Source organism: Aspergillus niger (assembly GCF_000002855.4).
Source record: "Aspergillus niger supercontig An14".
NCBI lineage: Eukaryota > Fungi > Ascomycota > Eurotiomycetes > Eurotiales > Aspergillaceae > Aspergillus > Aspergillus niger.
The window spans coordinates 1,670,962-1,697,772 of NT_166529.1; the positions used below are offsets into that span (position 1 = coordinate 1,670,962).

At 51.5% G+C, this 26,811-nt stretch overlaps 12 protein-coding genes across 12 annotated transcripts; 5 read left to right on the forward strand and 7 right to left on the reverse strand.

Annotated features, from left to right (window-relative positions):
* Positions 1-927: 927 nt before the first annotated feature.
* Positions 928-2,842, forward strand: An14g07130 (uncharacterized protein; the record flags this gene model as incomplete). The annotated part of the gene is made up of 9 exons (XM_001401299.1): positions 928-1,111; positions 1,190-1,262; positions 1,326-1,657; positions 1,736-1,879; positions 1,942-2,156; positions 2,228-2,425; positions 2,492-2,519; positions 2,577-2,692; positions 2,753-2,842. The coding sequence occupies 9 exons, from the start codon at positions 928-930 to the stop codon at positions 2,840-2,842; spliced, it is 1,380 nt and encodes a 459-aa protein (XP_001401336.1).
* A 1,432-nt stretch (positions 2,843-4,274) lies between these two features.
* Positions 4,275-5,198, forward strand: An14g07140 (uncharacterized protein; the record flags this gene model as incomplete). Its single annotated transcript, XM_001401300.3, has 1 exon — positions 4,275-5,198. The coding sequence occupies one exon, from the start codon at positions 4,275-4,277 to the stop codon at positions 5,196-5,198; it is 924 nt and encodes a 307-aa protein (XP_001401337.1).
* Positions 5,199-5,412: 214 nt separating this feature from the next.
* Positions 5,413-6,159, reverse strand: An14g07150 (hypothetical protein; the record flags this gene model as incomplete). The annotated part of the gene is made up of 3 exons (XM_001401301.3): positions 5,413-5,573; positions 5,647-5,751; positions 5,817-6,159. 3 exons carry the CDS (start codon positions 6,157-6,159, stop codon positions 5,413-5,415), a joined length of 609 nt encoding a protein of 202 aa, XP_001401338.3.
* An 847-nt stretch (positions 6,160-7,006) lies between these two features.
* Positions 7,007-8,686, forward strand: An14g07160 (hypothetical protein; the record flags this gene model as incomplete). Its single annotated transcript, XM_001401302.1, has 1 exon — positions 7,007-8,686. The coding sequence occupies one exon, from the start codon at positions 7,007-7,009 to the stop codon at positions 8,684-8,686; it is 1,680 nt and encodes a 559-aa protein (XP_001401339.1).
* Positions 8,687-9,246: 560 nt separating this feature from the next.
* Positions 9,247-10,002, reverse strand: An14g07170 (uncharacterized protein; the record flags this gene model as incomplete). The annotated part of the gene is made up of 2 exons (XM_059744395.1): positions 9,247-9,686; positions 9,978-10,002. The coding sequence occupies 2 exons, from the start codon at positions 10,000-10,002 to the stop codon at positions 9,247-9,249; spliced, it is 465 nt and encodes a 154-aa protein (XP_059604715.1).
* Positions 10,003-11,773: 1,771 nt separating this feature from the next.
* An14g07180 (uncharacterized protein) lies at positions 11,774-12,814 on the reverse strand (the record flags this gene model as incomplete). The annotated part of the gene is made up of 1 exon (XM_001401304.1): positions 11,774-12,814. One exon carries the CDS (start codon positions 12,812-12,814, stop codon positions 11,774-11,776), a length of 1,041 nt encoding a protein of 346 aa, XP_001401341.1.
* A 537-nt stretch (positions 12,815-13,351) lies between these two features.
* Positions 13,352-15,242, reverse strand: An14g07190 (uncharacterized protein; the record flags this gene model as incomplete). Its single annotated transcript, XM_059744397.1, has 5 exons — positions 13,352-13,504; positions 13,718-14,014; positions 14,068-14,663; positions 14,733-15,033; positions 15,093-15,242. The coding sequence occupies 5 exons, from the start codon at positions 15,240-15,242 to the stop codon at positions 13,352-13,354; spliced, it is 1,497 nt and encodes a 498-aa protein (XP_059604716.1).
* A 196-nt stretch (positions 15,243-15,438) lies between these two features.
* An14g07200 (uncharacterized protein) lies at positions 15,439-17,289 on the reverse strand (the record flags this gene model as incomplete). The annotated part of the gene is made up of 7 exons (XM_001401306.1): positions 15,439-15,917; positions 15,972-16,056; positions 16,126-16,545; positions 16,609-16,701; positions 16,759-16,993; positions 17,068-17,197; positions 17,259-17,289. The coding sequence occupies 7 exons, from the start codon at positions 17,287-17,289 to the stop codon at positions 15,439-15,441; spliced, it is 1,473 nt and encodes a 490-aa protein (XP_001401343.1).
* Positions 17,290-19,671: 2,382 nt separating this feature from the next.
* On the forward strand, positions 19,672-21,194 carry An14g07210 (uncharacterized protein; the record flags this gene model as incomplete). Its single annotated transcript, XM_059744398.1, has 4 exons — positions 19,672-19,989; positions 20,052-20,104; positions 20,159-20,858; positions 20,934-21,194. The coding sequence occupies 4 exons, from the start codon at positions 19,672-19,674 to the stop codon at positions 21,192-21,194; spliced, it is 1,332 nt and encodes a 443-aa protein (XP_059604717.1).
* Positions 21,195-21,720: 526 nt separating this feature from the next.
* An14g07220 (uncharacterized protein) lies at positions 21,721-22,599 on the forward strand (the record flags this gene model as incomplete). The annotated part of the gene is made up of 1 exon (XM_001401308.1): positions 21,721-22,599. The coding sequence occupies one exon, from the start codon at positions 21,721-21,723 to the stop codon at positions 22,597-22,599; it is 879 nt and encodes a 292-aa protein (XP_001401345.1).
* An 862-nt stretch (positions 22,600-23,461) lies between these two features.
* Positions 23,462-24,688, reverse strand: An14g07230 (uncharacterized protein; the record flags this gene model as incomplete). Its single annotated transcript, XM_001401309.1, has 1 exon — positions 23,462-24,688. One exon carries the CDS (start codon positions 24,686-24,688, stop codon positions 23,462-23,464), a length of 1,227 nt encoding a protein of 408 aa, XP_001401346.1.
* Positions 24,689-25,995: 1,307 nt separating this feature from the next.
* On the reverse strand, positions 25,996-26,427 carry An14g07240 (uncharacterized protein; the record flags this gene model as incomplete). Its single annotated transcript, XM_001401310.3, has 1 exon — positions 25,996-26,427. One exon carries the CDS (start codon positions 26,425-26,427, stop codon positions 25,996-25,998), a length of 432 nt encoding a protein of 143 aa, XP_001401347.3.
* Positions 26,428-26,811: the final 384 nt, after the last annotated feature.

Below are 26,811 nucleotides of genomic sequence, written 5' to 3' on the forward strand. Positions count from 1 at the left end.
CCAGAGATAACCAGCTAAGAAATATACACACTATTACCATCAGGTACACCGGGCTAAAATCCACCAGCAACGGGGCATCTTGGTTATGAGCATACTTTTTCCAGTGCTCTTAACCTCGATTACATACCCATGGCTCATGCATAACCACATCATTTGTTAGCTAATTAGGAGTGAGTTAGTAGCATTTGGAGATGATGATGTTTAATCAGGAAACGCCTGGGGTGCCCCAAACTCTATCCGCTTCGCTGTTGCGACCGTCACCTCACGTCAAGCAGTTCACCGTCCTAGACTTCTCCAGGTAACGACTTTTTCTTTGGAGTGATCAACGCAGTTGGTGGTACTCCTGGGGAAAACCAGCCCGGCTTCTTCAGTATGATTCGCTCTGCCTTCCCAACTGAACCACCGGACCAGAGCTTGCCCCCTCCAGACAGACAGACTTAGTCTGCCTTTAACGTAAGGAGATTGATTATCGGGCTCGGGGAGGGCTCCACCACGCTGTGGCCACGGGCGAAACTGCATCCTCGTTTTTTCTTTTCCTTCCCCCCCACAATCTGAGCAAAATGTAGAAAAAGCCTAAACCCGCAGCTTCTTAATAATTGACTATAGATACGTACTAGAATACTACGGAGTACTCATCTGCTAGACTACTCTGCTACTTTGCTGACTTACTAGTCAAGCAAAGGCCAGCCCATCCTCCACCCTCCCGTCAGCCCGCCCATAATACGTATAGCCCTCCCCCGGTGTGTCTGCAGCCCTCCGCTGCCGTCAAACTTTCTATCTTTTTTTTTCTCCCCTTCCCTACTCTCTGCCTTCCTCTGATCTCTCTCCTCTTCTTCTCTTTCTTCCCTTCTATTAGTATAGCGCCTCTTTCTTCTTTCCGCCTGACAATTTACAACCACCTCTCCGCTCCGCTCCCTTCTTTTCGCCATGGCTCCCACTACCCGGGATCTTGAGGCTCTCACCGTCCACCACGACTCCGACATCATGGCTGATGATCTGGCCGAGAAGAAGGTCTCCGCTAATGAATCCCCCCCGGAAAACGACCCTTTTGGCAATGAGGAGTGTGGTGAGGTCAAGTACCGTGTCATGAAATGGTGGCACTGTGGTATATGTAAGGTTCCTCGGGGCTTCCCCCAACCCCAACCCCATCCAAGGGTAAAGAATTACCATCTAAACCGAAATGTGATAGTGATGATTGCGGAGAATATCTCCCTGGGAATTCTGTCCTTGCCATCGGCCGTGGCGACTCTTGGAATCGTCCCGTAAGTGCTTCCACTGTCAAGTTTCACTTTATTCCGTACCCTCTCTAACATACCCCGGTTCAGCTCCATCTTCCTCATCCTGGGCTTGTCTGGCATTTCCTGGTACACTGGTTATGTCATCGGCCAGTTTAAGCTGCGCTATCCCCAAGTCCACAGCATGGGTGATGCGGGAGAAATCCTCTTTGGCCGCATCGGCCGCGAAATTCTCTTCTTTGGCCAATTGCTGTTCTGTATCTTTTTGATGTCCAGCCACATTCTCACCTTCACCGTGCTGTTCAACACCATTACCGGTCATGGCACCTGCACCATCGTCTTCGGCGTCGTCGGTTTGGTTGTCAGCTTCATCGGTGCTCTGCCTCGCACCATGGGCAAGGTGTATTGGATGTCTCTCGCCTGTATGTCCACGATGTTTCTCATTGTTGTTTGGTTTTCAGACCAAGACTGACCACCGTCTTTCATTTTCGCAACAACAGCTTGTACCAGTATCACCGTTGCCACGATCGTCACCATGGTGGCCATCGCTATGCAAGCGCCCGATCACGTTCAGGTCGATATCACCACCCATCCTAGCTTCTCGACTGCTTTCCTGTCAGTGACCAACATCGTCTTCGCCTTCAGTATGTCCCTCTTCGTCTTCCCTTCTTTTCTCAAAGCATCCTTCCTAACTCTTGTTCTGCAGTTGCTCACGTGGCCTTCTTCGGATTTGCCTCGGAAATGGAGGATCCTCGCGACTTCCCCAAGTCGCTGGCCATGCTGCAGGTCACGGATACAACCATGTACATCGTCACGGCCATGGTCATCTACCGTTACGCTGGTCCTGATGTTGCTTCCCCGGCGCTGTCCTCTGCCGGTCCGCTGATGAGCAAGGTTGCCTACGGCCTTGCCATTCCTACCGTGAGTGTCTCCCCCCATGTCTTTGTTCGGTAAATTTTTCCATTTCGTATACTAATATATTGGTTGCTCAGGTGATCATTGCCGGAGTTGTGTTCGGTCATGTCGCGTCCAAGTACATCTACGTTCGTGTCTGGCGCGGCTCCCCCCAGATGCACACGAACAGTCTTGCGGCTGTCGGATCGTGGGTCGCCATTGCACTGGGCGTGTGGGTAATTGCTTGGATCATTGCCGAGTCAATCCCCGTGTTCAACGATTTGTTGAGTTTGATCGTATGCTTCCCTAGCCCCTGAGACATGCGGTAGACTTGTTGTTACTAACGGGTGTTGTGATTGCAGAGTTCTCTCTTCGGTAGTTGGTTCAGTTGTAAGTCCACCCTCTTTACTCTTTATTTTGGACCCCAGGCTTACCCTTCCATTTCAGACGGACTCCCTGCCATGTTCTGGTTGGTCATGAACCGTGGCCAGTACACTGCCTCGCCCAGAAAGATCTTCCTGACCATTGTCAACCTGGTCATCTTCGGCATTGCCTGCGCCATTGTATGTTGTCAACTTATCCATCCCCGTTCTGCAATTGCGCATTGACACTAACCTGACCAGTGCGGCTTGGGTCTCTACGTCTCTGGCAAGGCCATCCACGACAGCTCTTCCTCGGCCAGCTGGACGTGCGCCAACAATGCCTCCACTTAAGGGTGGATCGAGTCCTTCCGAGCGAAGTCTTCACAGGGTCCACCTCGGCCTCTCTGCTAACCTCCCAGATCGAGCTGGGCTGTTCTGGGGTATTCAACGCATTGGTGTTCGTATAGGTGTTTGATGGGTCATTTTCGATGAGTTCCGAGAAATGGTTTTTCATGTCATGTTTATGTTTTGTGTCTATGGTTTTGTTTTTCCCCCACTAGCCGGCATCCACTCGCACCTATTACCTGTTTGTTCATTGCATGTCATTATCATCCCCCTTGTGTACAGAATGTATATACTACCTCTGCTGCTGCTATTACTACTACTACAACATGACGATGACTACTACTCTATCCTGGTTGGTCCACTCGCTTGCGGTTGTTTCTGCCGGGTGGACATGGATGCAGAGATCCTCTTCGGTACATTGCATCGCATCATGAAGATTTTGGTCTTGCATTTGGGCTTGAAAAATAGCGCGCAAGTCTTTTGACATATTTAGGAGAATAGACTTGATTACGAAAAAGAAATTATGGACTATAAGACCAGACCTTGCACATTATGTAGTGCCTGCTTTCGTCGTGGTTCATGTTTTCAACGACCTTGTTTTTGGCTTCATCCTAGCGGTATCTAGCACGGCACCAGTCCAGCCGCACCCGATGAACACCCGCTAACAACACCACGATGGCTGATCTCCCACCCTGATCCTCACAGCAGCAGGCGTCCCTCGGTGCTGCTCCGACTGGCTGGTCCCGAACGCCCTGTCGGCGCCGGTCACAACCCTAATTCGTCTGCCTGACGGGCAGTTCTGCTAGTGGAGGGTTTAGGGACACATTTTGGGCACTAGTAAGTCTGGGCAGGGGCAATGGTGATGGCGGATTGGAGGAGTGACTTGGTGCCGCAACCGAGTGGGGAGCTATCTCGTTAGCTTGTCTGTTATCCGGAACCTCGTGCATGTGAGAGCATTCAGAGTAAAAGCTGGCGGAGATACACCCTCACCTTGAAGATCGGTTCAAGTTCCAAACTGCAAGGCTTCATCGTACGATAATGAGAGAAGACTCAACCTGCAACCCCAGCATAGGCGACAGATTCAACCCTCCGCAGAGTGCATGCACATATTCAAACTCATCCCCCCGTCAACCCTCAGCTCCGTCTCTCTGATATCCGTGCATGCCAAGTGCATCTCTTCCGCAACATGCCGGGTGGGTCGCTATCTCACACAGGAAAGAACTGTTCAGGTCTTTAAAAAGTTCATTGTCCGACCCAGGTACATCGCTCTGCAAAGCTTTCTTCCCCCTTTTTCGCCTTTGGCCATGTCTCGTCGATTTGCAGATTGACAAAGCGTGATTACTGGTCACTGCAAGAGGGACAACGTTACAGCTCGCATCTCCAGCGTTGCGTCGGAAGCGCCCGTCTTTTCCATCACCCCTAGCTTCCTGCACCGCCAATGAGGCGTCGCTGCCTTTGGATTATCCAGGCAATTGTCCTGCTGGGCCTTCTCTCTGCATTTTACTATACACATATACAGTCCCAGGCGCTTTCACAGCAAGATTCTGTCCCGACTGACCCTCTCGAGGTTGCCATTCCGCAGACAGTCCACCAACTCTTCATCTCGACACCGGGAACCCGCGGATCCAGCTTCAATCCGGATAGACACAGCACCTCGTGGCTCCAATCAGGATGGAAGGTCGAGTACTGGAGGGAGTCGTCGTGTCTCGAACTTGCACACGAGCTCGATGATACTGGGTCATACGCCGCCACATTTCAGGCCCTACCCGTCCCGATTCTGAAATCTGACTTTTGTCGCTACCTGATTTTATTCGGGCGGGGTGGGATCTACAATGACCTCGATGTCCACCTCCTCCAGCCGCTGCCGTGGCCAGTAATGGGCCCAGTCAAGGATGGGGATGAAGAACCCCCGGCTGTTATTGTCGGTCTGGAAGGCGATGCCGCCACAACTGGCCTGCCCCGATCTCCGCAATTTGTTCAGTGGACCATGGCATCTGTTCCCGGTCACCCCATCTTTCGGGACGTGCTGCAGTCCATTGTAGACCGCACAGGTCACTATGCCTCGACTCAGACTGCAGAAGCTGAGGCGGACATTGACGTGATGAGCTGGACTGGTCCCAGTGTGTGGACAGATGCGGTACTGGGCTATCTACACTCCGATGATGAGCAGATTCAACAACTCCGCGATCTTCACGAGATCGTGCGCATGCATGACGTGGTCATCCTTCCGCGACGATCTTTTGCGGTGCTCCAGGGTGAAGACCAGTCTGCACCAGACGTTCTGGTCAAGCATTATTTCTCGGGAAGTTGGAAGGCGTGTGCTCGAGAATGGCTCCGCTGGCTATGGCCGGGAGGTTGTTGACTGCTGCAGGTCGAAAGAACCGCTGGAAGTAATGATTCGATTGGTTTGGGAGTACTTCAATTACATTCGTATTTTATACAATCGTCTCGCTCGTCATAACAGATGGTGGCCGGACATATTCGGAGTGGGAAGCCGTAGTGGGTTCGCTTTCTCCAGATATTCGGGGCAACAGAACATGGCCTTTATATTCCTTCCCCGTAACGAGATCAGCCGATCAGAACATCTGATCGGACACATCCAGCCCTCGATCAAGTTCATCCGCCTCTTTGCGCAAGACCTCCGCCCGGAACTTTCGAAATGCCGTCTCGATTCTCTGTCTTCGATCGGGATCCGCCGTGATGCAGCGACTTCCACTTCCTGCTCCTCCCAAGAAGCCTACAAAAGAGTGATACTTAGCAGATGCCTACTAAAACACGGTCTTTCAAAGCGTGCAGGCGCATAAACCTACCGAGTTCGCCGCCTAGGAAGAATCCTCCCGCGCTCGCAAAGAAATAAGTAGCGAAATCACCCAGGGTGGTGGGTTTCAGCAGTGGAGTGATATCTGGAATCGGCTCTGGTTTGCCACGGGGTTAGCGTACAGCATTTGAGCAGGAGGAGCACTAGACTCAATGAATCTACCAGAGCGACCGCCGGCAAAGACAACGTGGGTGGGCTTTTCGCGGGCGCGGAAGACCTCGAAGAAAGCCTTGCGTGAACTTCTCAGACGGAAGGCAGCGTAGAGACCCAGACCGAGTCCTACGGCTGAGCCAATTGTCGTCCACCAGGCGACCTTTTGTGTGGCTGTGGTGAGAGCGTCGCGGTCTTCAGCGCGCAGGTCATGCTGCAGATGCTCCTCCGCCAGACGGGCGAGCTCGTTGCTGCGGCGATTGCGGAGAGCGGGATAAAAGTCGGGCATGGTGACAGTGAGATAGGTAATTATAAAGAGAGTATTACAACTAGTAATGGAGCATACAGAGAGCATTGACAAGGGATGAGGGTAGTATTCGCCGAGTTTATATAAGGATGGATGAGGGCGTAGACAAAAGCAGGGCGCGGGGCAGGACACATGATGACGTCATGAACCGGGGTTTTGTTCATGATCAGGTACTACTACTACGTATGGCATATTGTTTGTCTGGGCTCCGTAGTAGATTGAGATGAAGTACTACTACTCTACTCAGATGACTGTGTGCCTTAGTGGACTTAGTAACTACTACTGGGGTGAGGGATTGAATTCAGCTGAACAGTGTAAGTGGAAGCAGGGGAACTAACATTTGTATAGTATATATCTTTATCCTATCATCCAACGATCGACTGCGGAGGGGACTTCACGAGAGTGTCACAATCTTAGTATGATATTTGGAGGTTTATTTTTGGCTTCTCCTTCTGAGTTTCTAGTCGCCAGGTAACGCTCTATCGCGAGCAATTACTACGGGCGTACTCATGATCCATCAGAAATAATGACTACGAGTGACTACATAAGTAACTAGATAGTATAGCCATTCAGGCAATCAGGCCATAAGGCACCAAGACACCAAGGCACCAGAGCGGTGGGGACCTGCTGCCGGTCCCGTGACCCCGCGTCCAAGTAATTAATTAAAGTAAATTAAACAAAGTTGATCAATCAATTATACTTCGACGCGACGCGTTTCTTGATCTTCACTTTTCACCGTCTTTCTGGCTGGCAGTCCAGGTAGTTAGTGGGACTAAGCTTGCTTTTCTTCTCTGACCTGGTGCCAATGCTTCGATCCTGATTGACCTTCCTCTCCAATCTCCATTGTTCCTTCCATCTTTCATCTGCTCGTCCTGTTTCCAGCTCCTTAAACACCATGGTTCACATTCAAGACCTCCCTCGGGAGCTGCTTCTGCATATTTTCTCCTCTGTTGCCCACAGCGATCCTTCCAACCCACTGGATCAGAACACCAAGTCTTCCGATGAAAACGTCAAGACTCAAACCCAACAACCTCCTGCCGATAGACTGTTCCCACGCCCTCCTTGGGTCGCTGAGGATAAAGATGATGAGACCGATGAGGAGAATCCCGAGGATGATTGGGAGGGAGGGAGCACACAGATCCAGGACGTGATCGACGTGTACAATCTGTGTCGGGTGTGCCGCTTATTCCGCGACCTCGCCCAGCCCCTGCTGTTCGAGCATGTTGATCTGTCTGGCTTCCCTGGTGACATGCGGAACCTCGTTCTTCTTACCCGCACCGTCCTTTGCCGTCCCAGCCTAGGCGAACATATCCGCAGCCTCTCCGTCCTTCCAGACCACGATCATCACGTCTTTGGTAAAAGCCCAAAGCCCCTGACCGCCGACGACCGAAAGCTCTTTAGCTCCTCCATACGCGATATCGGCTTAGCCAAGGAGGACGAGCGCGACTGGATGAGTGCTTTGAAGAAGGAGGAACTCGACTACAGTCTTATGGTCCTCTTGCTCATCTTGAAAGCTCCAAATCTCCGCTTGTTGACAGTGGCGGGAGGTTACTTTGCCATGAAGCCACTCGAACAACTCTGGAAGCGCCATCCCGCCGTATTGTCAAAACTCGAGGACCTGTGGTTTGAGGGTGACGATCTCCTCAAGGGCTATCCGCTTACTATTTACGAGGAGATGATCAGTCGGCCTCAGCTACGCTCGTTAAATATTGAAGAAGCCCACCTCAGTGACGACCTATTTCCCGCCTGTTGGACTCCACAATCGTTAACCACGAGCCGGATCAGCCTACGCCTCTGCCACATCGATGCCCCCTCTGTCACCAAGTTACTTCGCGCATGCCGCACAGTGACTCACTTCATCTACGACAACTTTACCATCGACCCTGAGGACCAGCCTCATAACCTCCGCCCCGTTCGCGAAGCCACCGCTCCCGAGTTATGCGCCGCGCTCCTCCCCCACAAGGACACCCTAGAATGCCTGACAGTGACCTTCAACCGCGAACCCCAGGAACGAGAGAACATCGATGATTACGTGGCCCGCCAGGCGAAGATCGGCCCGCTGCGCGACTTCTCCGTGCTCCGGCGACTCACCGTTCAGCAAGCGTTCCTGCCGCTGCAGCCCCAGTTCCCTCCCACCCTCGAACAGCTCACTGTCGACGACTGCAACGTCTCCGTCCGTGGGTTGGCCGAGCATCTGGCTAAGGAACATCGACAGGGACGCCTTCCCGCACTCAAGCGCGTCGAAATGCTCGCCGTGGATATTACCGACCCCATCAAACTTCCGGGTCAGCAGATCCCATTTGGCCAGACGCCGGAGCAGTCTTACACAAGCATTAAGGATCTGTTCAAGGACACGTCCGTCGATTTCACCATCACTCCTTATCCGGATTGTCCGCAGAACCTCGCGGGCGACTCCGACCTCGACGACTACTCTGATGATGACCCTTACGATATGACAGATGAATATGGCTTACTGGGTCTCCGCGAAGGGGGTAACAGCCTCTTCCAGGCGATGCTCATGCAAGCGATGCGGGCACAGGAGGACCATTACATGGATGATGAGTTCGACGAGTGAAACAGATGACCGAGCGAGTTGATGACGAAGATCACGAGTAATTTGGGAAATGTATCACGATCATAATATCTCTATTTAACTAGGCTGGATCTAGACCTTGTTGGAATCTCATACTTTCGGGTTGTTGATGGACACTGCTACGGGCCATGGGAAGTCCCGCACGTATTTTTTCGGGAATAAATCATGATTCGCTGGCAATGAACTTTTCTTTCGTGGAAGAGCAAACTTTTCCGGGGCGATACTATCGTGGAAGCCGGACAGAGCCAGCCAGTCTTGTTCCTTCAGGAGCAACCATACATGCCACACAATTCACTGGCCGCAAAACCCACCTCAGCCTCCATATACACATCGACCGCATCACTGTCATCATCATGACAATCTGTCGACACGAAGATAGCATCAGTAGTATCTTCGTTGTCCTGATTCCAAAAATAATCCTTCGAGACCTCGAGGCCGCGGAGATCCGAAAACGGAGACAGAGGATCAACCTGAGCAATCCCCAACGTCACAGCTATCCCCCCATGAATTCGCTTATGCGCCTGATACCCCCTGAAATGCAGCTAATACCAGTACCCGCCGAAGCCGGGATAGGTGTAGCCGCCTAGATTGGTGGTTAGCCAACTGCCCCCGTTCGTCTGTGTGCTGCCCTGCGGATCCCAGAGGAAGAACTTGCTGCCATCGCGGACCGTGTAATTCCACTCTACATCTGCGTGAATTGGGAATGACCGTGTGTCCCACACTTGGAAGGTTCGTCGCCCGCTTCCGAACTTGTAGTAACTGTATACGCCGCCGTCTGAGCCGAGTGACTTGCCGCTATTATTGTCTTTGATGTAGTAGCATTCGCCGTAGTGTATATCTAGGCTGCTGCTGGTTGGCCCTTCCTCATTGTCCGAGGGCGTACTCAACATCGATCTTGTCAGAGGCGTAAGGTCAGACAGGGCAGGGTAAGAGTGACCGGCGGTCGCAATAAACTCGGCTGGAGGGCTGGATGACCACAGACCTGCTTGAAGAGTGCCGTGGTCGTAAGGACGGTCAAGGCTCAGGCCAAGCAACTAGACATGCTGGGTAGGTGTGGATGCAGGCTGCAGTGTAGCTGCTTTAAGTACAGAGGTGTCTGGAGGGCACAAACACCCAGAGGTTATGGTGGATCCCGTGATAAGCACATGCTTATATACCCAGTTAAGTCTTTCGCACCCTGCTGCGAACATGGCCAGTGAGCCGTAGCGTCACACTATTCTCTGGAAGGCCGCGGATGATATGAAGGTTATCTTCTATTGATGGACGTACTTACAGCCCTTTGGGGAGAGGTTCGTCATAGTGTAGCGAGACTATCGTGGGCGAGATATAAAGGCAAAACATACATTAGGGAGCTACATGTACTGGCCAATGCCGGTGCAGGGCCGAGAATGGCTGGGTTGGTTAGGCAGGTCGGGGCTGTTCTGTTGACAATGGGACTACGATGGGTGAACCGAAAGGTTTAAACCTAATACCCTGGACTTCAGTCCTGAGTCTGACATGCCCGCCATCCGATACCGACGAGAAGGCTTCCAAGAAAAGCTCTGCGGCCATTGTGGGCAGGCTAGCCTCAGGCCGACTCCACGATATAAAGCTGACGATCTGCTCTCAACGTCGTCTCTGCGGCCTTGCGAGACCTTTTGTCGGTGTGATCACCATCATATCTAGAGTGGCTATACCTGACCGTTAGCTGGCGGTCAATTTAACCGTACAGTTAACAGTCATATATATTTTCATTAACCTGATGGTCCCAGACATAATAATTCAGCTATTTTATCACAGATTTTCTGTAGAATTTCCGGACCTTTTATTATTTCTTAGAGTTACCTATCATTACAACCAGTAAGTTTAGGTGTATTCGCTTATATGGTTACTACGAATCTCTTCCTCTATACATTCCTGGCAGCGTCGAAAGACGGTTAAAATAAAAAGTGGTCGATCATAATAAACAACGTCAGTAATAGTAGAATCTCGTATATTATCAATCACCCGAAATCCTAATTCTTTCCTCCATATGATGGTGATTCCTTTATGGGTTGAACTCGAACAAACCTTCCAATGGAGATCTAGCACAGCTACTATAATGAAACTCCAAACCAGTTGAATGTCTCAAACAGACTTTTCATAGATCTCGCAGTGTTTTAAGCTGTGAGAGACATAGATTAATTTTCGATACAAGGGTGCTCTTGTTCGCACACGAGGCTGGGGTCTCTTGATCGCGTCCTTGTTGAGGCCCTTTATGGCGAGCAGTATCGCAATTACCCCCTGTTGTTCTTCTGCCGTAGCCCATGAGAACGGTATGATTCCTTCAAAATAATTAAAGTCTAAATTGACTCCTTTCACCGCGAGTAGCAATTTGATCACATCTGTCAATCCCCTCCCTGCCGTCAGCGAAAATGGCGGTCGTCCGTCATCATCCCTTGACCCTGGGTCAGGCCCGTTCATGAGCAGTAGCTTAAGTATCCGCCTCGTCGCCTTTGCCTGCGGCCCAGCATACTGAAGCTTCCCCTCATGAATTTTTAATGTCCGGATCAATACTCTCATGTTCCAGTAGTAAACCTAGCCCCAGGAGGGCGGATGACGAGGAGAGTTCAAGAAGCGTATTTCAGTGCGTTTGGATACGAAAAAGGCTTCAGTTTAGACGCAAGACCCTGGGGCTTCTGCAAACGTGATATACTCACTTGCTTCTTCCAACCACATAAGCGCCAGCGGCTTCTGCAATCTGAGAAGCTGTGAGTTCTTTTCTGAATAACATATCATGGATGAGATCGACAAATGGTGCATTAGCACTGTAGGCATCGGGAACGGAGAAGGTCACTTCCCGAATCCAGGCATGACATGGGAAGATTAAGGCATGGGATGCGGTGCTCATTATATTAATAGCATCTTTGCATAGTCCATATTTATCAAATACACCAAGAAATTCTCAACGCGCAAATTGTTGTATTCTCTATCTAGATGCGAACCGCAGCAACACGGTGACTCCTGGCTCTGCCCAATCACTGACTAATCTACACATCCGCTCTCAGCATCGAAATCAATGTAGGTCCCTTTTCGTTCGAGATTATCCTCCTAATCAGCAGTCTGATTAACAACTTCAATAACAACTTTGCCAACCTGCTGTCCGCTCTCCAGTATTTGATAAGCCTCCTTGTATTCCGCAAAGGAGTACACCTGATCAATAACCGGCCTCGTCTCATGTCTTGCCATCGCCGCAAGCATTGCCTCAAAATCTAGTCGTGACCCGATAATTGATCCAGTCAACGTCAGGGTCCGAGCCATGATATCAATAGGCGGGATACCGCCACCAAGACCACTTGCAAAGCCGATTAGAATAATTACACCACCTATCTTGGTGCATGCCGCGGCTTTCTGAATAGTCTTCTCTCCAGCAATATCAAGGGTCCTGTCCACCCCCTTGCCATCAGTTAAAGTCAAGATCTCGCGATCCCAGTCTGGAGAAGTGTTGTAGTTTACTACAGCATCTGCACCGAGTGCCTTCAGCCTAGCAGCTTTGGTATCAGACGAGGTAATAGCCAGCACACGAGCGCCATAGATTTTCGCAATCTGTAGCGCGAATAGTGAAACGCCCCCGGTTCCTTGAATCAGTACCGTCTGGCCAGGCTGAAGAGGCTCAATTTTATTCAGTGCTGTCCACGCTGTTACTGCTGCACAGGGAAGCGAAGCAGCTTCAGCATAGGACATATAATCGGGAATGTGTACAAGTGCATCTTCATGAAAGAGCACGTACTCTGCGAGCATTCCATCGATGCTAAACCCAGCGCTCGTGCGAAAATATTCTGGAATAAATGGGCCGCCAATCCAGGTTGTAAAACAACCGACTGCAACCCGATCATTGGGTTTAACCCGTTTTACTCCTGGCCCGACCGCGATAACCTCGCCGGCGCCGTCGGAAACAGGAATCACCTCCTCCTTGCTATTGACAGGAAAGTCGCCTCGCAGTAGCACTGCATCTCGGTAGTTGAGTGAGACGGCGTGAACCCGGATCAAAACTTCGTGTTGACCTGGGCTGGGCAAAGGTTCCTCACGAAGCTCGGTCATAAGCTTATTACCTCCTGCGGTAACAGCGCGGACTGCTTTCATTTGCTGCATGGGTGGCGGATAATAAAATGAACTCGTTTAGGTTCGATTCGATCGGTAAATTGACTGTGAGTGAAAAGACTGTCTGATTCGTAAGTATCAGAATCCTGCATGGGAAAAAGAAATGATATATAAACCTTTTCTTGTAAAGCTCCAGATTGTGTTCTTCAGACAGCAGAGGACATCCAGTGCAGATGGTATTTGATACTTGTCGTAGCGTATTTATAATGATATGTTGACAAATCTATACCAGCGAGCAGGCTTTTGGCTTGGTGGGCTCTCCTGAGGTCGCACATATCAGTTAATAATTGCATTAGAGTGTTAATAATATGGTAAAGAAAAATATACAAGCAAGGCGGGCCTTTCGGTCGGTGACGGGTACTAACTAGGCTCTCCAAGGTGGGCACTCCGAGGTCGACATCATTTTGATGCGGGAAGTCAACAGGCAGGCTTTTGGTGGAAGGAATTCATTAAACTGCGTGGCATATTCGTGTCATACCATTACATACGCCATATTTCCACACAAGAATCCCGCACCCCGCAACCCTACTAACAACCGATCAACTCGGTTATGGACATATATCCAACAACCACGGCTCCGCCAAAAGGAGCATCTTCGCCGCCATGAAGCGCAACACCAACAGAAGCGTCTCCGTTGCCACAGCCTGCGATCGTGAGTTTGGGCAAAGGTACGTTGTGGTTCTTTAATCAGGTCAGTGGGATGAGTGACCCTGACAATCCACCTTAGTGATGTACTTCGACAACACATGTGACGAGTGCATGGGAAAAGGAACATATCACAAAGAATACTCATGCCGATATCAGCCATGTTACAGAATCTAGTTATTATAAGATATCATATAATTTATAAACTACTTATAAACTCTGTCGGGCGTTGAGATTAAAGGATGACACTTGCGAGATTGTAGCATCCCATTCCCAGGCCGCCCGGAGAGAGGTTTGTGCATGGGTGGTGGATAGCCCATGAATCTGCTCGGTCTTGAGCAAAATGTCAAACAGGGCCTCTTGCTCCCTTCTATCAGTCATGCGATCACCACCTGAAACAACAGGATCAGCCAGGATATTTTTGCCATAGGGGAGAAAAGATAGCATACACATGGATACTCCCATACAGGCAGCAACGAGGGCCGGAGCGGTTTTGTTAGAGATGGCTATCCCACAAAGACTGAAGACATGGTGCTTGACCTCGGCCTATCGTAGTTAGCGATCAGACTCAACTGCACGCGAAGTTGTACATCTGATACCTCTCTTCGTGCAACGGCTGCCTTGCGACCAGGCCCAAGGCGAGGCACCGTGGGATCAAACACCGTCAGAAGAAGACGTGCGAGGTGGCAATGCTGAATACCAGTGACTGTGAGCTTGGTCAGCATTGATTGATCTTCTCTTCTAAGGAGTCTAGTCTTACCGATGCAGTCATCCAAATACCACAAAACGGGAAAAATCTCCCCCTTGACGGTATTTGGAGGTCGACAATACAAGGGGTCAAAGGTAGGCGGAGTTAGAGCTTGCCATTGCTGGTTGTAGGCACACAACTCCTCGTATCGCCCCCGGGTCTGACCTTCCTCACCATAGCAATACCGGAGCACATCGACACAGTGCAACACCACTCGATTCGCCCAGGTGGGATCGTCCGCGGAATCCAACTGGCGATAGACAGACGCTTCACAGCAACTGAGATCGAGCTTGGCGACTCGCTGTTCGAGGAAGGCCTTGTGAAACTCCTGTCGGATGCCAACCCAGAAGGCCGCTAGTTGCAGTCCGCCACAGCACAATGCAGCGTGGCCCTGAGCGTTGAGGAAGACTTGGGTGCCACGCAGATGAGTTTTCCCGTCACTGCCAACTAGGGCCGCTGTGACTCATGCCTGTCAGCAATTTAAACATAGATTGCAGGTAAACGAACCCGACTAACCGTCGAATTCCTCATAAAAACGCAGGATGACAGACGCCGCCAGGAGGTCCACGTTGTGAATCTCGGCGTCATCTGCTGACACCAAATGGGAAATGCAGAGAGACTGGTAATCGAGGGCCATGCCATCCCCAAGATTGGGTAGACGTCTCCCCGCAAAGGCGACCGGGCGGGTCCCCGTGGACTGCCAGCGACCGAGATGTCGTGCAGCTGCCGAGTAGACAGCGTAGAGCAAGGCCGGACACTGGGCTGCGCGATCCGGCATTACAAGGGCAAAATGCTTACCAGCATCGCAGGAATCGAACTGCATCCGACATTCTCAGGGGTCGTGTTGCTGATGAGGGTTGAGGGAATAGACTTTACCCATGGGGCCAGCTCCTCAACGAAGTAGCGCATCAGGCATGCCTCCTGCACGGCCCGATCAGTCCATATCGACGGTTCGGCTGGATGTGGAGAATTTCCTATCAGGCTGTCATTATCCCGGGTGGAATCTGGCAAGCTCAGCACTGACATGGTTGAATATGGGGGATGTTGATCCTTGTCAGATCGCAGAGGGTAACTGGCGGGGTTATGCGGGGTGAGATCACGGGACGACGATCCCCCCACCAGGATGACATTTACAGCTAGAATTTCTTGTTTGAACCACTCTCTATATTGTCTATCATGTATCGTTGATATATCTATGGTCTATAAGCTCCCGCCGTCACATTTACAATCGGGAAGAGCTCTTCAACTTAGCCTCCAACCTCTGACCAATCTGCGGCTCCACCCGGCTGAACATGGCAATTGTGGCCTTCTGGATCTCCGGCACCACTCCCTCCAAGGCTTCCGCCACGTTGTTCACCCAGAGGCTGCGCTCCGCCTCATCGAACACATTGTTCCACAAGGCACGGGGCTGCACAAAGTCCTCGTCGTCCACGGGGATCTCGTTGAGACCCAGCACCGCGCCGGAGCGCAGCCACTCGTGGTGGCGCACCTCCTGCACCGACTGGCTGAACACGCCAGGGGTCAGGGTGCTCTTGATGTAGTTCGGGTCGCCACCGTAGTTGCGGCCCATGGTGGCCAGACCGTCACGCTCGTAAGGCGCATACACGGGGCAGATGGCCCGGTTGGGCGGCAGCTGCGTGTAGTTGACTCCCAGACGGTAGCGCTGGGCATCGGGGTAGGCGAACATACGCGCTTGAAGCACTACAGGAGGTTAGTACGATTCCTTATCTACACAAACGTATGGGGAAAGCTTACTAGGATCAGGGGTCACGGCGATACCCGGCACCAGATTGGAGGGCGAGAAGGCGGCCTGCTCGATCTCGGCGAAGAAGTTCTCGGGCTAATCATCTATCATTAGCACGTCGGCACTAACATGAAATTATTGGCTGCTAGGGGGAAGACTACTCACGTTGCGGTTGAGGGTCATCTCGCCGACCTCGATGAGAGGGAAGTCCTTGTGCGACCAGACCTTGGTGATATCAAAGACGGCGCGGCCGTAGGTCTCGGCCTGCTCGGGCTCCATCACCTGGATGTAGAACTTCCACTTGGGGTAGTCACCACGCAGGATGGCCTGGAAGAGGTCCTCGTTGTGGAAGTCGGGGTTGACACCAGCCATGCGAGTGGCCTCCTCAGGGGTGAAGTTGTGGGAGCCCAGGACAGGTTTAAAGTGGAACTTGCAGTAGCGGAACTTGCCGTCGTGGCCCACCAGCTTGAAGGTGTGAATACCGAAGCCGGTCATGCGGCGTGCGGACTGGGGCAGACCACGCGAGCCGAAGACGTGCATCAGGGTGTGGACACTCTCGGGCTGGTTGCTGTGGAAATCCCAGTACTAGATACCCAGTTAATTCGACAGGGGTCCACAGTCATCATGATGATGAAAAGATGAACTTACCATGTTCATGTCGGGAAGACCGGTGGTAGGGTGCCTCTTGTGACTGCGGTTCAGGGAGGGGAAGCGAACGGGGTCACGAACGAAGAAGACGGGCTATCACACAGGTGAGGCGATGTCTCAAAGAGGTACACGGGAAACGAGTCAACTTACCACATGGTTGCCGACAATGTCGTGGTTACCCTCCTCGGTGAAGAACTTGACGGAGAAGCCGTGCACATCACGCACGGTATCTGCGCTACCCTTCTCACCACCGGTGGTACTGGCGCGGAAAAGCACCTTGGTGGTCTTGCCAACTCCGTTGAGGAACTTGGCGTGGGTGAGGTGGGAGATGTCCTTGGTGACGCGGAACTCACCCCAGGCACCATTACCCTTGGCGTGAACAACTCTGTTGAATGAATTGATAAGGTTAGCGGACGAAAGTGCCGATGAGCGGTGGGTCAGCCGGAAGGGCGGCCGTACCTCTCCGGAATCCGCTCCCGGTTGAAATGGGTCAACGTCTCGATCAGCAAGGTGTCACCCAAGGTGGTGATGGCACCGCCGCCAAAGGTCGGCAGGGTGGTGCTGACAGAGGGGTTGGGCAGAGGTTGACCTGCAGGAACACTGTGAGATGGGAAGTTGGACTGGTGAGAGAGAGGATACGTGTCACCTACCCTCGGCAAGGGTGTAAACGGGCTTGGACATGATGATGGACGTGAGATTAAAGTTTCCGGGAATAAGGGAGGATGCGCTAGTAAAGCTATCCGCGAGGAGGATCCAAAGGGGGTCAAAGAAGATGTCCACAGAGCCGGCTCTGAGGGATGGGGTTTGCGGTGCACACGAGAAGAGGAAGAAAAGAGTCGATGGAGACAGAAATAAGAAAACACATCCTGACGCTGAAAACCCCCCAAGATAAAATTTTTCCCTCCCGGCCGCCCTTTAGCGCCAAAAGTGGATGAGGCCGTATCTAGGACCCGACGGTTGGTGACAGCTCGACACCCGCTGGGCCAGATCTAACTGCTAACAGTATAAATTAGATAACTCGGACCAAGTTTAACCAGTTTAGGGCTTGTCCCCTCATGAGGGGTGAGGGGATCGTCGGCCCGTGAGGGGTTTCTTTTGCGTAAGTCCTCTTTCCCGTCCTTCCTATTGGTTGATGCTCCAGAGCCTCTCCCGCAGTCACATGACACTTATCATGCACGCCTGGCGACTATCCGAGGAACTGCCGAGAAATAATAAGCTAAAGATAGGGAAACTGGAAGATAAGAAAGTCGAGACACAGTGACAAGCCAACCAGCTTAATATGATTCCAAACATTGGAACCATATTCCTTATATGATAGGCAAAGACCACCAGTAATATTTACCTAACTTAACGGCCTGTGTGCGGAGAACTCCTTAAAGTTTAAGCAGCAGAGTTCAAGACATATTACTACTATCTTCTGAGGTGAACAATAGGCATGTAGTAGTAGCCGTAGTAAGTACTATTCTAATATGCATTTACCGGCCACATTCGTTTCATATATTGCGGAGACAGATAATTCTTCATTATTATTTGTGGTCTGTCAATCAATTTAACATCTAGGGCAAAAGGCATGAGTCAGATTGATGCGCTGTAATAACTAACTATCGGGTATCGGGCGATGTCAGCATAGCGCAGAGAGTTACGCGAAATTACCTTCTCTTTACCAGCCTTAACACGTTGGACAATATCAAAAAGTCATGGAAGGGTCAGCGGTGCGTAGGGCCCTGGTTAAGGCCGAGTCCGCCTTTTCTGACAAGCTTAGTAGCCTGCTGCCGGCTACAGCATCCTGGTAAGATCAATGGAGAATTAGGCTATGGCCAGTATGATGATGGATGGTAGAAGACGATGCGAAGGTCTCGTGTTTGATGAGAAAAGGGTAACCCCAGGATTAACGGAAGGTTGTACGCGACCTGTACCTGACACGTTTGGGGAATGCGAAACATGTTTCTGTAGCCCATAAAGTCATGTCACTTGGACCAACAAGAGGCATGTCAAGGATAGAGCATGCTGCCAAGCAGAGTCGTCTCCTCTACTTCATTTTCCCAAGGCGTGTACATTGGTGCGCCCAAGGAGGCACTTTGAAGATGTTGACAGGCCAATTTGGTGCTGGAATAGACAGAGCTTTGAGTTGAAGAGTAGCTTAATCGCCATCATCCGACTTTGCAAAAGCATGAAGTCAACGATATGGGTATGCTTGCATGTAACGCCCTTGGCATATGGGAACCCGAAACCGATAAAGCACTAGACAGGAAGAATGACTCTGTCCCCCCAATTGTACGCTAGAGATACACATATGCCCATGAAAAGGTTTACTGCTAAGCCAAATCGTAGGAGGACTTGCCGCAAAGGATCATCACTGGTATCGACAGGCGAACCGTGGATGATGCAATATTACCCAGATGAACCTCAAAGATCATATAAGGCCAAACAAAATTAGCGCTTATCCCCCTATTTTCTAAAAGTCGATGGACGCATACAAATTATGTCTAGCAACCTTCGCAATGATGTCGGGTTGGTGTTCCATCTCCAGTGACGCAAAGAGGACCTTTTGTGCCGAAGCGCCTCGGCTCCACCCCACGGGGACGGGAACGAGGATCACCAAGAGGTGTAACCAATACCCAAATGAGTAGGGAAGGAGCGGCAGAACTTTTGAATGATGGTATGGGTTAGGACTTCGTAAAAATATATCGCGGTGAAAGCAGCCTATAAAATTCGGATTCTGTGACGGGACTACCTGTGGAAAGTGTTCCCAAACCCAAAATCTACGAAAGCAAGTGCCATATCAAGGGCTACCATGCCCTCCAGCTGAGACCGACGGCCTTACTCCTCATACCATACTCCATCGTCGATGAACTAGCTGGCGATGGTAATGCACTTGCCTATACTCGGACTTCTGGCCGACTTCCGAGGGCTGTTGCGGTCCGCCGAGTGGAGCCGATAGAGTTGTATGGACATTACTTACCGTGGCTATCCATCTTATAAGCAAGCCATTACCCGATGAAAATTATAGATGTCTCCCCGTACTCTTTGTTACCTTGATCAAATAGTTAATTTGACTTCATCATGACGATCCGATACTTGAAAAGCAAGTCTCAATCCCCCAACTCAGCTGCGACACCTCAGGTGGACGTGAGTAGCGTCGTAAAGGGGGTAATCGACGACGTCCGTGCCAATGGCGATGCAGCAGTCCGTAAATACTCAGAGAAATTTGATCGCTGGTCGCCAGCTTCGTTCAATCTCTCTCAAGCTGACATAGATGCTGCCCTGGCGGCCTGTTCGCCCCAAACGATTGCCGATATCAAGGAGGTGCAGAAGAACGTTCGTGCCTTTGCACAGGCCCAGAGAGACTCCATCCGCGACTTCGAGTATGAGATTCAGCCGGTAAGCCCGTTCAGTTTAGGAGAGCCACGAGGCTTTATGCCTGCGAAGAGCCAACTGACCAGTCCAAGGGAGTGCACCTGGGCCAGAAAAACCTTCCCATCAACAGCGTTGGAGCGTACGTGATAAGCCAAATTCTACCCATTAACCTAATACTCATCGATGACACTAGGTACATCCCCGGAGGACGCTACCCGCTGCTAGCATCCGCCCATATGACTATTCTGACGGCCAAGGTGGCTGGCGTGCCTCATGTGGTTGGCTGCACTCCCCCGATTGCCGGCCAGATCCCCCATGCCACGGTGGCCGCGATGCATCTGGCTGGAGCGGATGAGATCCACCTGCTCGGCGGAGTTCAGGCGATCGCGGCGATGGCGGTGGGCACGGAGACCATCCGAAAAGTGGACTTCCTCGCGGGACCGGGGAATGCATTTGTCGCGGAGGGGAAGCGGCAGTTGTTCGGCGAGGTGGGCATCGACCTCTTCGCAGGCCCGACGGAGATCCTGATCGTCGCCGATGAGACGGCCGATCCATTCACGGTAGCGACCGACCTTCTGTCACAAGCTGAACATGGGCCGGATTCGCCTGCTGTGCTCATCACGACCTCGGAGCGCGTGGGGCGGGCGGCCATCGACATCATCAATCAGCTGCTTCCAAATCTGTCCACGCGCGAGCTGGCGGGCACATCGTGGGATCGGTTCGGGGAAGCCATCCTGGTGGACTCCCTTGACGAGGCGTGGCGACTGGCGGATGAGTATGCGAGTGAACATGTGCAGATCTTCACCAAGCGGCCTCGCGAGGCACTAGAGAAGATGACGGCGTATGGAGCACTCTTCCTGGGGGAAAAGACATGCGTGTCATATGGCGATAAGGTCTGGATTCCGCCATAGGAAAGCTTACTTGAAAATTTGGAAGGCTGCTTCTAACGTATATTATCTTCTAAACAGGTCATCGGCACGAACCATGTCCTACCCACCAAAAAGGCAGCACGGTATACAGGGGGCCTCTGGGTGGGGAAGTATCTGCGCACGGTGACTTACCAGGAGGTGACGAGCAGCACCGCCAGTGGGGAGCTGGGTCGGTTGTGTGGTCGAGCTGCAAGGGCGGAGCAGTTCGAGGGCCATGCGCGCTCGGGAGATCTACGGGCCCAGAAGTACCTGGGGGATAGATATGACTGGATTGCCTCGTCTGATCAAGCCAATCTGTGAGAGGTGTTTGTGGGTAACCTCGACGGCCAAGAGCCGTCTTCGTGCACTGGCCCTCTTGAAGGGTAATCACGTAAATAGTGAGCGTCAGATAAATGGAGTGGAGATAATAGTGAAAACAAATGGGTTGAGGATGATTATTCATTGATCTATCTATGAGCTGTGACTCTAGGAAGTCCTTTTGTACTGGATAGTAGTGTTGAGAATAAGCGATAAAGTGACTGATTGAGAAGCATGATTAGTCATGTTATGCATGTATCCCCGAAACTCGGCCCGAGAGAGCCAATCGCCGACCCCCAATTGTTGACCCAGTTTTGATGGCCGGCACCGGCGATCCATCGAAAAACGCACCGTCGGTGAACGTGAATAGAGAGGTCCAAGAGAGGAAACCCGTCTACAAGATACACGATTAATAAAACATACCCTGGAAGTCGACTGTTTGAATGTGCTGCAAGCAAACAGTGTGCTATAAAGTATCACACCTCCAATAACCCCTTGGAGAGCACCGCCGTGGGGAATCCCTCCAACGATGACGGCACAACGATCGTCTCTCCTACCAGCGGATATGATAGAGTCCCAGCTGGCTATCATTGATCTTCTCACGGCCATGTTTCCGGGCCCGGGCGAGCTGGACCTGCCCGAGTCTACATCGCAATGTGTGGATCAACTACGGGACTGGTGTCAAGATCCATCGACCGTGCCGTCGGGAATCCCTGCCAGCCTCTTGCTGGGGGTGTGTTTGCCCCTGGAGGACGGCGGGAAGACAATCCAGGTCAATGTCTCCATTCCCTTGCACAGTGAGGGTCCTGCACTAGATCAGCCACCCCCGGCGAAGTATACACTGCGCCAACCAGACTGGATGTCCAAGGCCGAGGTCGCTGCGCTGGCCGCTACGATGCCACAGGACGACGTCTTTACGGCCTTGGACCATGTTCGTGAGGAAGCGACGCGGTTCTTAGAAGCCCAGCCAACACAGCCGGTGGATCTCTCACCGAGTCAGTCAGGGTCAGGACCTCTGGTGCGGGTTTGGTTCTACTTCCCTTCCCTATCCACGCGCAAGAAGCGGGATGATCTGGTGCATCACGCGGCAGGTTATGGGCTCACGGGATTTGTATTGGCGGGCAAACCAGGCGTGTTGTGCCTGGAGGGGACATCGCAGAATATCGATGCGTACATGAGTTTCATCAAAACCCATTCCTGGGGGGATATTCCCAGTCATCAGAAAAAAGTTAGCGAACGATTTCGCGAGACGGAAGGGGTGCAGCGGGTATTTGAGGGGATGGAGGAGATCACGGATTCCCTGGGAGAACGCAGCGGGCAGCGAGCCAACCGGGGGGATATGCAGGCCTTGGAGGCGTGGCTACAGGCCCGCGGATTGCAGCATGCCTTTGAGCAAGTGATCTTCTAGACATAAAACCATAAATGTAATTACAATTATCAAATTACTGACCTCCATTATCGTGCGTCTCTGTGTAAGCAGCCAGCCAGCCGCCGTCGTAGCCATATGCTTCCCTTCCCTCGGCCTTGAAAGCCGATAGTATTGTCCAATAAGCACGATTACCTTGTCAGTTGTAATCGATCTTGTTTTCTTTCTGCTATCTCTACACCCGCATAACATTATGGACCTCCCCGGCCCTCTCCCGCCGTCGCATCGCGGCCTGCGTGACATGCCGCAAGCAGATGGTACAGCATCTTTACCATCTTGACCTTTCACCTCCATATTGAATTCCTTCCAATACAATAACATTATGTACCAAATAAAATAATCCATAGATGGAATTTCAAACGACCAATCGCCAGATTTCGTGCGCCCGGTGTCGGAAGCGTAGCTTGCCCTGCACCGCCATCCGCAGTCTCCAAAGGTTGCTCGCGGACGATGCTGTATCTAGTGTGGACATTCCACCCCAGCGAGATAGACATATGATATTGACTGAATCATCTCATGGAGAACTATCCACTATATGGTATCATGCCGCTACTCATTGTGTTCCGCACTCAAGAATCAATAGGGAAAAAAGGTGCATCCATAGCGCAAGTAATCAATCATGGTGCTACCACTCGTCCGAGGGCAGGTCGGACACCAGTATTTCCGCTCTTGACCTCAAAACGACTGTAATGGGATATTTGAATTATCTCAGAATTATCTCAGATTCTATATAAGATGATCATGACATCTTCAATATAGCAGCGCAAAAAGAAAATGGAACAAACAAACAGTTTGGGTATCCTCGTATGCATATGCCTCGTCGCCACAACACCACCATCATTCCTCAACGATGACCTGTAGATTCGGTACACACTTGCAGCAGCGCCTTCAATGCCGTCCCAATATCCGAACCATTGTAAGATATACCGACTATATCGCTTGCTTTTCCACCTGTGTCTGGGAGATCCTCGTAAACACAACTCTCTAATTCAAACATGTTCTTGTGCTCTGGAGGCAAGTTCTGCATCGGCGTGAAACACAACATACCAGCAGGTCCATGGATCATGCTCAAGTCAATGGTAGTCAGACAGGGAAATAGGTCACGATGCTGACAGAGGTACGTTAACCACTGTGGCGTCAAGCTCGTCACTGACCGCAGACTAAGCTTCTTCAGATTTGTTCGCGAGTTGCAGAGAAGTCGGATGAGGTCTTCAGCGTGCATCGAGGTTCCCCAGATGCTGATCCGTTCCAGGTGGTTCAGAGCTGCAATGGACGCACTCAACTGTGAAAAGAATTCGACGGCGAGATCGGTGTATCCGAGGCCAAGATGCAGTTTGCGGAGACCAGTCGCACTGAGGATCATGTCCATCAGGAACGTGTAATTCTGGGGGGTCAGTTCCTGCTCTAGGTGCAGGTTCTCCAAGGACTTCCAGCCCGTCTGGAAGGCGGGATTGCTGTAGAGTGACTTTGGGAGACGCGCAATGTCCATCACTTTGGAGGTGTAGTTCATGCCCTTGCCATACCAAAAGAGTTTAACCGGAAGAGAAGCGTCCGCGATGAGGTCAAGGAGGATGCACGCGACATCGTCGGGGTTGAAGGTCGGGCTTTCGTGGAGGTCCGCCTTACTTTGGGGTTCTGACAAAATGGGCGATAGGATGAAAGATCGGCAGTTTACCAATTTTTGTGTCAGATCATCTCGCAGCCGCCGGATCAAGGGCATGTCTAGGGGACATCGGAGGTGACCAGCAGCCGTCCAGTGCCAGTCCATATTCTCCCCCAGTCTCGGCTCCGGACTCAGGATCACCAGGTGTTGAATATAGCCTCGTATCAGCTGGTTTTCGGCCAGCGCATGCAAGTGGTTTAAAGAGTGCGCGGAGAAGTCTGTGTAGTACTCCGCGTACCGCTGCGCAAAACACCGGTTGGTGAGATGATGAGCGGCGCGGCAAGTCCCTCGGAGCGCGGCCAAATCTTGCGTTGCAAGCTCGTGGCAAATCTTCTCAACCATTTCCAATGGAAGAGAAGATAAACGGGAAGGCTTGCACATAATCTGCTCTGAAATAGACTCTAACATTGTGTTAATTTCTCGGGCTACAAGGAGAAAGGGCCACGGCCAGGCGCGGTCGCGTATGCTTTATAAGGAGCGAGATGGATGCAACAGGGTCCTTGGAAGTACCTTGGAGGCACACGGCGATCATTGAAGCGTCACAACCACCATCTACCTTGACCCCACACCCATAAGAGAAATAGCGTCATCTTCGCGTGGGAGTTGTAATTGCGGCTATGAAATTAGCACAAGACCCAAGGGATAAGTCACTCCAGAGGTGCATAGCGATACTTTCCCTGGAATCCCCGACATACCATGTGGTTCAGCATCGAGCCTGCCAGCACTTCACAAACAACTCCCTATCAGCAAAGATGTATTCAGTATCACTACCAGTAATCTGATAATATGATGGAGCTCCAGCAATAGATGGGCATAATCGCCAATCGCTGGCTTGTTTCATCCACACAATGAAATTGCGGCCTCAGGCAGCAACCAAAGTTGACGATCCTGATACGAGATATCCTAGGGTGCCGTCCCCACAGACCATACTTGCATTGATTTTCACTATCAGTCGACCATTAGAGATCTCTAAGGAAGGTGGTTCAACCTAGGACTTGCCATTTTAATGTTATGTTAGGGTGATGGTGGTAGGTAAGAGAGACGGCAATACTCCCGTGGGTGCCATGGCAGGACACGGGCAATGACAATGACAGCGATGGGGAATCGCAAAATGGCTGTAGTTTCACTCCGATGTCATTCGTGGGGATGCAAAAGCCCTCATATCGTGCGTATGCAAGTTATACCAGCATCCGTCAGATGTTGATGGAGCTGTGCCCCGTTCTTGAGCTAACGTCTCCTGCGTGGGTCATGGTGAGTGATCGCAGCAGCGCCCACAAGTTCCAGGTTTGTCTAACCCAGATCCCCCAGCAGAAAGCACGGCCTCAATCGCTTACCTGTGACACTAAGTCTATCCCGAACAAAGGTGGAGTCACTAGCGTGGTGCGTCCCAGTGAAGCGTGGTGGCTGATGCAACATTGGAGCGGTATCAACCACAACCTGATTTGTCCAGGAGGCTAATCTCCAGGATAAAAATGTGATAATTATGGGCCCTTTCACCCTGAGTAAACGTAGTGACTGGAGAACCGGAAATCACTTTGTGATATTTTGGTTAAACACAATTACTACATCCCAATCTTGGGGCCGAAGGTGTTGCAAAGTTGCAGGAAGGAGATGTATAAGAACTAGATACAGAGGCTGTGCATATGAGCAGGAGGGGCTATTGAAGCTTTGTTCCTTGTCCCTCATCGATCTTAAGCCAATAACGGGTGACACTGTCATGCTCTGGAACTGTTCGCTTTCGGCTGGCCTGAGCTACTATTCTCACCCTTCCCAAAGTCGTCCAATGGCGACAATTCATAGAGAACATCACATATTTCGTCTTCCTCCTCCAAAGCTGCTAGATCAAGCGGCTTACTACCTTGCGCGTCTTCCACGCCGGGGTTTGCGCCATGCTTTAGGAGCCACTTCACGGCCAGTAGATTCCCTTGGTAGCTGGCCGCATGAAGGGGAGTGCCACCGAAATGTAGGAATGCGGGATAGCCGAATTCATTTACGTCGGCCCCACGTTGTATCAGGTGCTCCATCATTGGAATGGCCAGTCCGCCTCTCCTACATGCAGCATAATGTAGGACATTACTGTTGTGGATGTTGGCTCCATGATCAAGAAGGAGGTCAACAATCTCTGGGCTACTTCGACGGGATGCCATGCCAAGGACTGCCCCTGAGCCCTTCGTAGGAGACTGATCAGGCTTCTCAAGGTCATTGAATGACTGGGCATTCGGGCAGCCGAAGGTGGGGTCGGCATCTTGTTCCAGGCACCAGTGAACGAGCCGTTGGTCGTTCTTCTTTACAATGTGTCTGTTCCTTTGGTTAGTCTGTGTGAACAACAACAGGCAAGCAAAGGGATACCCACACAAGAGGCACTGTACCTAGAGGGTGTAACTGAGTCTCAAAAGTAAGACCGTTGTCTAGCAAAGCCTTGACTGCCTCAGCCGAGTGTACTTCATCCACGACAGTGGGAGACTGGGGTTTGGCGCCTGCATATAGTAGATAGCGCATAGTTTCGATATGATCGCCCTGGGCAGCTTTCC